Consider the following 13,081-nt stretch of genomic DNA (forward strand, 5'->3'; position numbering starts at 1 on the left):
TGGCTAAACTACTGCTTAGGGGCAGCTGTGTGCTGAAGTTAAAAGCATGCAGAACTGCCGCTAGGCTAAAGAGAGGAAACATTTGCTGGAGAGGAAAGGAGGGTAGGGAAGGAAGAAGGGGTACTCCTGGACAAGGGAGGAGGGAAAGGGAAGGAAAGAGAGTTACTGTTGGATAAGGGGAGGAGGAAAGGGAGAAGGGGTACTGCTGGACAGGGGAGGAAGGAAAATAGGAAGGAAACAGCTGGCAGGTAGATTAGAGGAGGGGAAGGAGTTAGGATGGAATAAAGAGATCAGATGAGGGAAAGGGGAGAGACAGAGGAATGAGAAAGTAGAGAGATTGTTGTTGGGAAGGTAGTCAGATGAGAAATAATGAGAGAGGGACAAAAATGCTAGATATGGTGTAGGAGAGATAAAAATGAGAGCAGAATGAATCATGTAAAAAGGAGAGAGGGGCACAGGCTGGATGGATAGGGGAAAGGGGCATAGAAAGAAGGCAGATACCATATGGAAGGGGGAGAGGGCAGACAGTGGATGGAAGGGGCAGATTCTGGATTGAAGAGACAGAGGGCAGATTCTGGATGGAAGAGAGTGAAAAGACAATGAAAGCAGAAACCAGAGACGACAAAAGGTAGAAAAAATTTTTTTATTTCTATCTTGTGATTAGAATATATCAGATTTGAAATAGGTATCCTGCGAGAGCTGGTGTTTGACATAACTGTGGACTGCAAAGCCCAGGCAGTGCTTCTTTAGCTTCCATCTGGCTTAGGGCTTTCTCTGACCAGGGGGAAGTTGCCCTAGTTGCACTCCCCTAACATGTCATGTGTGACTGCGGTATTCTGTTAGCATGATATTTCTGTGTATCATTCTGTAATAATTTGGCTTATTTAGGGGGAATATATGTGAAGGGGAGGAGAGACAGGGGTTTTTGTTGATCCTTGCTCTGTATTATTTGTATTTATAAAATGACAATTGTACAGAATATTGTTTATTTTTATACTTTAATAAAATACGTTCAATATAAAATCATAACTATTTGAAGCTTGTGCAGATGGGATCAGATGGTTTGCGGGACCGAGCTCACGGGGACGGGGCGGAGATGGTTTTTTTAAATTTCAGTCTTAGTAGTTTGCCGGTCCACTAAATAATTCTTTTTTTTTCGCCGGTCCATAGGTGTAAAAAGGTTGAAGAACACTGGATTGGACTATTCTATAATTCCACATGCAACTTTTTGGAATACCCCAAACACATCCAGGAAACACCCCCTTTTCAGATTATACACAAAGGGAGTTAGGTGCTATGCACAAATTTAGGGCGCCTTTTATCAAGCAGCGGCAGAGCATTTTACTGTGGGTCAACGAGGTAAATGATCCGACGTTCATAGAAATTGAATGAGCATTGGAGCATTTACCATGCTGGCCTGTAGTAAAACGCTCTACCACTGCTTGATAAAAGGAGCCCTTAATGCGTGCCAACTAACATTGATAAAGTTGTTTATATCCAATTATTGATGATTCAGAGATTATTATCCAATTTATTTGCCCATGCATTTTGGGAGAGCAAGGCATATAGTATCCAGGGGATTCGGTGTAGGTGGTAAAGTCCTTTTCATGGTCTTGCCATGGGTAAGCAGAAGAAGGCAGCTTTGTATCATGAAATAACTTCACAGCTACGTGAAGGAAGAGATGCATTCATTTTAATAATATTTTTAATAAGATATCAACAAAATAAACACCATTAGCACTATGGCTGCTGCATTGTATTCTTCAAGCGACATGGACACGTTTCTGATATCTCAGAAAGGTGAGCAAGGCTGAGAAAGGAAAAGGTTTATGGGGTTCCTTCCATTAACCTCTTTTCAAACTTTTTTTTTTTTTTTTAATATTATGCAGGTATATGCATGGTCAAAAATGAGGCAGAGCTCATTAAAAAAATGAGAAAAAATAACCAGCATCACATTTGTTTTTCCCTCACACCCATATTGATACATAAAATGACCAACATATTCAATAAATATTTTGTTCTTAAAAGAATTGGAAATAAGAAAGCAAAATAAATCATATACAAATTAAAGGCATAAAGGTACAACAATTTTTCCAAAGTGCTCATTCTTATATACATATACATATATATATATACAGGACATCAAGATATTCTTAATGTAAGAATGTAATGCATCGGCAGGAAACATTGCGCACTCTAATTTCCTTCAAGTCCATCATTCCTTCATTTTGCCCTTTGGAGTAATATTGGGCTTTGCACTCATCTGTCTAAAATCATATTCTGATAGGTGGCGCTCATAACATGTATCTTATAAAATCCGTTACTCTCAGTAAGGGCATGTTGTCAGCAGACTCAGAATGGTTTAAACTGTTAGAGGTTCCTGTCTGATTGCAGATACATGTAAGAACACTTAATGATTCTCCAGGTGCATGTGACGGTAGAATGCCCAATGCTTGGGTTGAGAGGAAATTTTTGTTTGACCTTTAAGAACTGTCTTTCTTGGAGTATGGTTATACAAACATTGCCACATGTGCTGTAGTTTCAAGTTTACCACATTTAAACCAAGATGGCAGCAGTTGTGTAAACATATGGGACTCACTCATGAACTTATATAATTACTTTAGAATGGTTATTTTTATGAACAGAGCACAATTTTACATGTAAGAAAGTTGTTTGAGAAAATGCATGACAGTGCTCCTGGAAAGCACACCCTTAGGTTAAAAGGTCTCTTTGAGATTACTGATTAAAGACCCTTGCTTTACTGCACAGTTCAAATGGAACACTGTGCTAAGGCTGTGTGTGCTCTTTTCAGGGAACATCATTCCACAGTTCTATTTTATTGCCCAAGGAAGTCAACTTATTGTTGAAGAATTTGCTTGGACTTCAGAATGTCCTTGAAGTGTTCCAAGGTCAATTATTTAAATCTCAGATGAGTGAAATCCATTCCCCCACACCTGAGATATTTTACAAACATTGAGAATGGAAATACAGGAAACAAATCTTCCATAGCTTGCCAACCTACAGAACTATACAAAGCACTGGATTCAGAGTATCAAACCATTCAAGCGCTGTCTTTGTTCTTGGTGATGCCTGGCAGCTTCTTATGTAGCATGAAATGAACACTGTTTACAGATAGATGCAGAACCGACATGTTACCATGAATGAAAACTGTCCATGCACCCAGTGCTGGAGCTCAGATTCAGGCACGTGAGCATTTTCACCTTATTGCTGGTAATTTCCATATTGGCTCTATGCACAGAAGATATGAAACATACACCAATGTTAGAAGTAATAGTAATAACAACTTAAGAGTTATTTTAAATAGTGTCACATATGCACAGTGCAAATATCCTTTCCCAGGCTTTGAGCATATGGAAGTTAAATGACTTGCTCTGGGCAATAGAAGGGCAAATGGAGAGGTAAGAGAGGTTAAAGTGGTGATGAGAGGCAGAGAAGATGAAGTGTGGAAGGATGAGAAATGAGAAGAGTGAGATCAAAGGGTGAAAGAAAAGGAGACTGAGGAAAAGAGAAGGTAGAGAGGTAAAAGGAGAAGAACAAGTGATTACAGGGTGCTAATTACATTACAATGAGAGAGTAGATTAAACTGGTGTATTTGTGGGGAGGGAAGGGAGGGATGGGAGGGGAGGGGGTGAGCTTGCACTGTTATTCTTTGGATTTGTAAGCAACTTCTATTTGTATGTTCTGGTTGAAATAATAAAAATCATTTGCACATAAACTGGTGTATTTAATCAAATTTTATATACTGCCTTTCTTTAAAACAAGCAGTTTATATCATAATTGCATAATAGAAAAAGTAATGCATTTCACATTACAAAAACAAGAACATTTATTAATATAAACATTATTAATTAACAAGATTAACTAGCCTAATGGTAAGTGCAGTGGCCTGTGAACCAGGAGAACCGGGTTCAATTCCCACTGCAGCTCCTTGTGACGCTGGGCAAATCACTTAACCCTCCTTTGCCCCAGGTACAAAATATGTACAGTAAAACCTTGGTTTGCGAGCATAATTCGTTCCGAAAACATGCTTGTAATCCAAAATACTTGTATATCATAGCGAATTTCCCCATAAGAAATAATTGAATCTCAGACGGTTCGCTCCACAACCCCAAAACCTTAATACAAAAAACTGTATGTACTCGTATTGCAAGACCTCACTCGTTTAAAACAGTCACTACACTCCCGCAGCATCAGAGAGAGAAGAACCGTCGGCTCAGTTGTGATGATGCAACACGTGTACACTGTATGTACTCGTATTGCAAGACCTCACTCGTTTAAAACAGTCACTACACTCCCGCAGCATCAGAGAGAGAAGAACCGTCGGCTCAGTTGTGATGATGCAACACGTGTACACTGTATGTACTCGTATTGCAAGACCTCACTCGTTTAAAACAGTCACTACACTCCCGCAGCGTCAGAGAGAGAAGAACCGTCAGCTCAGTTGTGATGATGTGATGCGTGTATACCGTATGTACTTGTATTGCAAGACCTCGCTCGTTTAGAACAGTCGCTACACTCCCGCAGCGTCAGAGAGAAGAACCGTCAGCTCAGTTGTGATGATGTGACGCATGTATACCATATGTACTCGCGTTGCAAGACCTCGTCAGACCAGCGTCAGAGAGAGAAGAACCGTCGGCTCAGTTGTGATGATGCGACACGTGTACACTGTATGTACTCGTATTGCAAGACCTCGCTCGTTTAGAACAGTCGCTACACTCCCGCAGCGTCAGATTGTGATGATGTGATGTGATGTGTGTATACTGTATGTACTTATATTGCAAGCCCTTGCTTGTTTATCGTTAAAATTTAATAAAATGATTTGCTTGTCTTGCAAAACACTTGCATACCAAGTTACTTGCAATCCAAGGTTTTACTTGTACCTGTATATAATATGTAAATCACTTTGGTTTACATATTATATAGTATACAGAAAGACAGAATATCAAATCCCATTACCTATAAGCAACATGTCAAAGTGGAAAAAGGAGCCTATTTCTGTACAGCAGCTCCCCACCAATATATTCCCAAATATCAAAACTCACACACTGAGAAATCCTGAGATATTAATAATCTCTGTAAACCAGTCCTGAATTTCCCAAAGGAAGTTTCTGAACATGAATATGAAGGTAATGAATTCCTTAATGCTGGAGCCAGAGACATGGCCCTATAGATTATACAGCTAAATAGGATAAAGGCTTTTGAGGAAACCGAATGCACTGAGGTATCTCAATGTGTGATGCGAAAGGGGGAGTGTACACCACCAGCCAGAATAAACAGACAAAAGAAGACATGCTAACAGAAAAACAGGGACATTAATGTTTGGCAATAGAATAATATTAGGCAGTTTCAATATTAACAAAACCTGGTGAATTATCATTAAAACTTTATATTGAACCCTACATTTCACTGTTATATGCATTGAACGGGTGCCACCTACTAAAACCCGGGCTGCTGCGTTTTGAATTAACTGTAATGCTTTAAATTTACATTTTGCCATTCCTAGATATAGGGCTCCTTTTACAAAGGCGTGCTAGGGCCTTAACGCGTGGAATAGTGCGTGCTAAAATGCCTCCTTTTGAGCAGGCGGTAGATTTTTGGCTAGCACGTGCTAATCCGGTGCGTGAGGTAAAGCCCGTAGCTCGATGGACCTCTGGTCTGATCCAGCAGAGGCACTGCTTATGTTCACACCTTTATAAAAGGAGCTCATAATGTGTTATGGGGCTGCTTGTCCTTTTGGGAGAGGCTCCTTAGGGCCTCTTTTACGAAGCCGTTAAGCGCGGGCTGCTGCGGTAACGGCCCCGAAGCTCACAGAGATTTAAAGGGCTTCGGGGCTGTTGCTGCGCAGCTTTGTAAAAGAGGGAGGTTAATGTGTATGTGCCTTAGATATTGTTACTTTTCCAGTTCATGTCTTCCTAATAAAAATGATTTATATATAATGAAAGGAATGGAATGATTCTCCTATCAGAAAAGACTAAAAGAGGTTAGGGCTCTTCAACTTGGCGAACAGACAGCTGAGGTGAGATATGATAAAGGTCTGTAAAACAATGAGTGCGTAGAATGGGTAAATGGGTTAATCATATGTTTACTTTTTCAGAAAGTACAAAGAGTAGGACACAGATCATAGTATATTTAAAGTGAATTTGAGAAAATATTTTTTTTTCATGTAATGTACCATTAAATTCTGAAATTCATTGTCAGAGAATGTGGTAAAAGCACGGGGTAAAAAAAAAAAGGTTTGGATGAGATCCTGGAGGGAAAGTCCTTAAACTGCTATCAAGGTATCTCTGAGGGTAAGCTGCATGGAATGTAGCTATTTTTTTGGGATCCTGTCAAAATTTGGCCACTGTTAGAAACAGGATGTTAGATTTGATGAACTTTTGATCTGACCTAGTTAGGCAGTTCTTTTTTTATGGTTGAGGGGATAGAGGTTTAGAATGGAAGATTAGATTTATACCTTCGATAATCTTTTTTCTGTTAGTCCCTATAGGATTCCATATGACCCGCCCTCTCTGTATACACTCAATTGTTTAGAAGAGCCTGCTTCTTTCTGCCTCAGTTATTCTCCTTACAGGCTTGAAGATTTTCCAGCCAGTTGCCAAATCCTGTGGGACGTTTTCTGTGAGTATGCTCGTTACCGAAGGCCTTTCTTGGGGTGCTCGTTGCACACCACAGGTTAGTTCTACATTGTGCCTCGGTGTTTTTCCGTGTTGCCTTTGTGCCTGTTTATTACTTGTTCATGTTTTGCAGAGCAGACCAGTTCATGAATTGTTTGTGTTGCTGGGGATCTTCCCCCATACCCCCTTGTCGTGGATTTGTTCAGGTATGTTACTTGGCTTTGGGACTCAACTGGATATGTTTCTAGCTCTCAGGCTAAGGGGGTGGAGCATATGCTCGGAAAAGTGTTTGGATTTCTGCAACTCCCAGATCGTGAGTTGGGATTGAACACCTAGCGTATGGAATCCGGAAGGGACGTAACAGAAAAGGCAATGGTAGAGGTGAACCCACAAATAACAAGGAACAGACAAAATATATGAATAGAGATGGAAACTGGAGAAAGGAAAGAAACCCAGAGACGTTCAATAGGAGAGAGAAGAACAATCAAGACCAGTTAGGCAGGGAGGGAGAAATAAAAGAAAATGTAAGATGAAACAGAGATCCAGGATGGAACTTGCCTGTTCGTATCCATAAGGCCTCTGCTGTTGTGCTGTCGGACCTGTCTGAGAGGTTCTGTAGGTCCCATACTGCTGCCCCTGGCCCTGCTGGTAGTTGGAGTACTGAGATGCAGCTCCTTGTGCTGGGCCTTGAGAGAACAACAACATGCCATATATTGTATAATGCCCCATTATGTGTTTCTCCCTGAAGCACTTTACAAACAGAAGTCACTAATTCTTATTAGCTAGTTAAATCTACTCCTGGCGGGGGAGGATGGGTTGAGAAAGGACTGATCTGCAGAGGAGGAGTATTGTGTGTGAGAAAGGCCAGATCGGTGGGGTTGGGGGGGATAAGGGGACAGGGATGCTTGACCCACAATTTTGGGGGATTTGGAGAGTTGGGAGAGAGATAGACCCAGACCAGGGATGGGAAGGGAGGAAGAGTTGCTTGGCCAGTAGAGAGAGGGAAAGAGAGATGCTAGATAGTGCTGCCCGATTCAGGAAAAAAAATTTTGATTCGATTCGATTCAGCCTATTGAATTGGTTTTTTGATTCGATTCAATTTTCCTGCCCAATTGAGTGGTTTTTTTTCAAACATCCTGGTGGGTTTATTTTACAGCCTCTTCACCCCCTTTGCCTTCTCCTAACCACACTGGCGCTGTGGTGTAAACAAAATAAACAAACAAAAAAGACTTTTCCTCTCTCTCTTAAATCCTAGCTCACGTTTGCGGTCTAACACCAGCTCTGGCAAGATACACATTTCAAATCTGACATATTGTAATCACAAAACAGAAAATAGAATTAATTTTTCTACCTTTTTTTGTCTGGTCATTATTCAAATTTTGTTGGTCTCAGGCTCTGGTTGTCTTCTGATAACTTGCATGCCAGGGTCTCCTTCTTTCTTCTTTCTCCCTGCTAACCATCCATCTTCCATCTCTGTCCTCCCCTTCCGTTTCTCTTCCCTCCCCAGGAGGTCTGGCATCTTTCCTTTTTTTCATCTCCCTCCACAGATCCACCTTTTCTTAACTACCCTTTCATCTAGCATCTTTCCTTCCTTCCCCACCACCCCAGGGTCCACCATCTCTCCCTTTCTTTTCTCAACTACCCTCCTATCCAGTATCTCTATCCCCCCCTCCACACTATCCCTTGCGTCCAACTTCTCTCCCTTTCTGTTCCTTCCCTCCCTAAATTCCATTGTCCATCATCTCTCTCCCTTGCTCCCTCTCCTCTATTTTCAGACCCATTTCTTCCTCCCCAAAGTCCAGCATATGCACATCTCTTTGAACCCCCTTCCCTCCCTCCATGTACTTCTATACCAGGGCCCCCCCTCCCCTGAAGGTCTGTCCCCCCTTGAACGTCTGTCTCCCCTTTGAAGGCCTGCCTCCCCCCTTGAAGGCTTGTCCCCCCTCTTGAAGACCTATCCCACCCCTGAAGGCCTGCCTGTCCCCCCCATGAAGACCTATCCCACCCCTGAAGGCCTGCCTGTCCCCCCTCTTGAAGACCTGTCCCCCTTTGAAGGCCTGCCTCCCCCCCTTGAAGGTCTATCCCCCCCTAGAAAGCCTATCCCACCCCTGAAGGCCTGCCTGTCCCCCCCCTTGAAGACCTGTCCCCCTTTGAAGGCCTGCCCCCCCCTTGAAGGCCTACCACCCTTGAAAGCCTATCCTACCCCTGAAGGCATGCCTGTCCCCACTAAAGGCCTGATCCCCCCTTTGAAGGCTTGTCCTCCCTTGAAAGCCTATCCCACCTTTGAAGGCCTGCCTGCCTGTCCCACCCCGAAGACTGTTCACTCCCCCTCCCCCCCGACGTCCGGCTTCCACCCCCTGGCCTCCCCGCACTGTTTACCTTCCAGCCGGAACAGCCTGCAAGCAAGATCACAGTGTTAGCGATCTTAGTACCGCTTCGGAGATGGTTCCTCCATCGCGGTCCCGCCTCTTCTCTGATGTTAGAGGATGGGCGGGACCACGACGGAGGAACCAGCTCCAAAGCGGTACTAAGATCGCTAACACTGCGATCTTGCTTGCAGGCTGTTCCGGCTGGAAGGTAAACAGTGCGGGGAGGCCGGGGGGAGCGGAAGGCCGAGGGGGTGGGAGCCGGAAGCCGGACACCGTGGGGGGTGGAAGCCGACAGCAGCACTTCCTGACTGACCCTCCCCCCTCGCCTTCTAAAGCAGGTGTGGCAGCTGCCGCTTCTGCTTTAGGGAGTGAGGGGGAAGGGTCAGACGAATCGGGAAGCTGGGTTTTTTTTGTTTTGAACCGATTCGAATCGATTCACCCGAAGTGAATCAGTGAACCGATTCGAATCGTGAATCGGGCAGCACTAATGCCAGAGCATAAGGGTGTGAATGAGAGAAGGGGGGGGTGGGGAGAGGGAACATGGATGCTGGACCTGCAAGTGGGGGTGAAGGTACAATAAACAGAGGGTGACTCAGACTAGAGGGGAATAGGAAGGGTGGAAGAAATTATTGACCAGTGGAGAGAGAGAGGCCAGACCATGGGGTCCAGGGAGGGGATTCAGAGTGCAAGAGAGAGAGGTAGAATTTAGAGGGAGAAAGAACTGCAGTTGGAGTGAGAGAGGGAACTGAGGAGGCTGGAACCTGAGAAAGGAAAAGGCAGGAAAGAATTTCAGGCCTTAGGATAGGGGAATTATATGCAACACACTACAAATAAACTTTGCAGAATTTTAAAATATTGTGCGCAGAATTCCACCAGGAATGTAAATTGGACTCATGTTGTATCTGCCCCAGAAAGCCCTGACTTTGTTCCCTTTGGTGAGGTGGGAGGGAGTAAATTTTAAATAGGATATCTAATTGGCAATATACACCCACTTTTTTCAGCCCAGAAGATTTCTAAACACAAATTGTCTCTGTTTACTGTTTGAATATTGTCTTCTTGTGTGTCTAATGGTAGAAGTGTAAGTGTAAAGATTATCTAAGGTCCATGGCAGACCTATAGGGGGGTTATGTTTTTGAAACCAAAATATATGCACACCTACTAAACGCCACATTCTATGTGGTAAAAGATAAACACTTTTTGGAAAATTGGCATATAATTCCTATTTAGTCCGATATGGAAGCAGAAAGGTATCTTCAGAATAGGGTGGATTTGTCCACCCAGTTTATCCATGCAGGGGGTATGTAACATGTGTTTCATACATGGAAATGTATGGAAATAGGCTGAATATACACCTAAAAGTATGCAGGCTATAAGATAGTATGTACTTGTATAAGCAGTGCACATAGGTATCCCTGGAACAATAGTTTGGACAGAGTGGGTCAAAACTGCAGTGTGTTTGCGTGTGTATGCGTGTGCGTCCATGTGTTTTACAAAATATATAGGTCCATGCATAGAAAATCCACGTATCTTTGGAACTAATGTGAATTTGTATGAAAACATTTGCATGCTATTAGGGCTGGTTCTGGGTGGCTCTTTTATGAAGGCACATAGACTCCTATGCTACTTTATAAAATAGGACTTTTCATATAGACACCCTGTAATACAATTGGGTTTTTTTAATGGCTGATTTAGGAAAGCTAGCATTATTGTTCCCCACATAAAAAGCACCTAAATTCATCCATACCATGGACAACTGTCTTTCTTCTTTCAGGCTAGCTTTTTTCCTACTTTCCTCCAGAAAATGGAGAGACACCGATGCTTCTCACTGTCAGACCTCAGCTGGGACTCACCATAGCCTTGCTGCTGTCCTGGGTAGCTTTGCTGGTTCTGGTACTGCTGCTGTGGGTATGACTGTTGTTGTGCTGCTGCCCCCTGCTGGTAACCTGCCTGCTGCTGGCTGTACTGTGAGTTCCCTAGGAGAAGAGAATGTGGGTTAGAGTTGGTGTTCACAGATTTCATCTCTTAGCAAGACTTCTGTTGTCCATCAGAAGTGGGACTGAGAAATCCTATAAAAAGGAAGAATCAACACTCAGGCACTGCTAATGTCTGCACAAGGATCCATAAAGAAGCTGCCTCCATGGCTCCAATATGAAACAGAGTGTCCCCAGAAGTTGGAAGAATGAGGGACTGAAAGCATGCGAGAATCTTGGACATTTTCAAGGCAGTATTTTCTTTTAGCAGAGACTATCCGCTATAATAAAACCCTTAGTGTGCATGCGCACTTGAAACTCTGTGCGTCCGTGCTTTGTGCCTCTGCATGTGCAGTAGGAGCCTGCACGGACGCACAGAGTTTCATGTCTGCATGCACGCTAAGGGTTTTATTATCCCCATCGCAAGAAGGAGCCTTCGGCAGTTTCCACATCGCCCTCCCTCTGCGACGTTGCGAGCCCAGAGCCAGTGTAGATGGATGAAGCCTGGCTGGAGGAGGACGAGGAGGAGCTGCGAGAGATCCACAGAGGCAGGAGGTGCTGGATTCGGGGGAGGGAGTGGGAGAAGGGAGAGATATTGGACTCAAGTGAGGAAAGGAGAGAGAGAGAGACGGATGAGAAGGACAGAGTGGCTACAAGGGGGACAGGGAGAGATGGTAGGGGATAGGGAGAGATAGACTTCAGGGAGGATGGAGGGGGCAGGAGAGAGAGAGATGGCCTTGGGGAAGGACAGAGGGGACAGGAAAGGGAAAGATGGAAAAAGGGGTGAAACAGGGTCAGAGAGAGATGGTAAAGGGTGTGAAAGGGGAAAAGTGAGAGATGGATATGGTAGGACCTCTGCTGCTTTGGGGCACTGAGGGAGGAGGGGTTGGTACATCAGGACCGCTGCTGCCGCCTTGGGTAAGTAATGGGGGTCAAGGAGGCCAGACCCACACGGAGCAAAAGGCCTTGTCAGGTGATAAATGCGATGGAGGATCTATGAGGGCCAAAAGGGTACAGAGGACTAAGGAAATGGTGAAATGTGAGGTGGTGGGACTGGGATCAGTGGGAGGCAGGGTCTGTGCATGGTAGAGGCGGGGCATGGGTGGGGTCAGGGTATAGGTGAGGCTATTCTATCACCCATTACTCTAATGAATGTAACGGGCTAAAACACTAGTACAGAATATTTGTATAGGGCAATCAAAGCACCAAGTTTGTTGGAAGTACACTGTTTTTAACTCTTTTTGATAAATGCATTTAATTATTTGGATTTAGCGCATATCTTTTTAGTTGTAGCTCATGGTGGGTTATATTCAGGTGCAGTAGGTATTTCCTTGTCTCCAGTAAGCTCACAATCTAGGTTTGTGCCTGAGGCAACGGAGAGTGAAGTGATTTGTCCAAAATCACAAGGAGCTGCAGTGGGATTTGGCCTGGGCTACAGCCCAACCAAACCCAGGATCTTTAGTTTCTGCTGATACTGAAATTGACTACTTGATTTTGGCAGAAACCAAAGTTGTAAACAAAACCTGTCAGGCCCCGTTCCCTCTGCTGCCACTACTATGGTACACAGTCTACCTTCCCCCCTTCTGCCACACACAGATTCTGTTCCCACTCCCAGACATACCCAACTGCTCCTGTTCCCCCCTCCCCCCCACCTACCTTAGGCACTCTGGTATTCTAGTAGCCTAACTGGGGTAAGTGTGATTCACAGTTACTCTCGCCCCAGCTATCTCTGCCACCAAAATATCTGCCCTGAAATTCAGTGGCTATCTCATGGCAGTCATTTTAGTGATGGAGATGGCTAAGACAAGAGTGACTATTAGGGGCATTATCAAAACACTAAGACATCCCACAAATGACATGAATCAGTTCTTGGACTTTTTTCTCACCAAGTGCTGATTTTCAAAACCATTTTTCTGAACATCTTGTGAGGCGTCCTAGCCACTGTGCATCCAAAACTAAAGGGGGCATGTTGGAGGTGTGTTATGGGTGGGTTTAGACTTGGACATCTTGCGGTAATACTCAAACATTTCCCAAGATGTCCTGGACGGAACTTAGACGTTGTGAGCTAGGCCTGTTTTAAAAACGTCTAAGTGTCAAAAGGGTAGCC

At 44.0% G+C, this 13,081-nt stretch overlaps 1 protein-coding gene across 6 annotated transcripts in view; it reads right to left on the minus strand.

Moving 5' to 3' along the window:
* Positions 1 to 1,679: 1,679 nt before the first annotated feature.
* SS18L1 (SS18L1 subunit of BAF chromatin remodeling complex) overlaps positions 1,680 to 13,081 on the minus strand; it is a 54,025-nt gene continuing 42,623 nt past the window's right edge. For 5 of the 6 annotated variants that reach the window (XM_033963929.1, XM_033963928.1, XM_033963926.1 and 2 more), the window contains 3 exons: positions 10,855 to 10,977; positions 7,194 to 7,321; positions 1,680 to 3,249 (listed from right to left, as the gene is read on the minus strand). In XM_033963929.1, the coding sequence (XP_033819820.1) occupies positions 3,223 to 3,249; positions 7,194 to 7,321; positions 10,855 to 10,977 (278 nt within the window). In that variant the 3' untranslated portion in view covers positions 1,680 to 3,222. The remainder of the gene's footprint in view (positions 3,250 to 7,193; positions 7,322 to 10,854; positions 10,978 to 13,081) is intronic. The other variant, XM_033963925.1, reaches the window with a different exon arrangement.

This window comes from Geotrypetes seraphini, chromosome 11 (assembly GCF_902459505.1).
Source record: "Geotrypetes seraphini chromosome 11, aGeoSer1.1, whole genome shotgun sequence".
NCBI classification, from domain to species: Eukaryota; Metazoa; Chordata; class Amphibia; order Gymnophiona; family Dermophiidae; genus Geotrypetes; species Geotrypetes seraphini.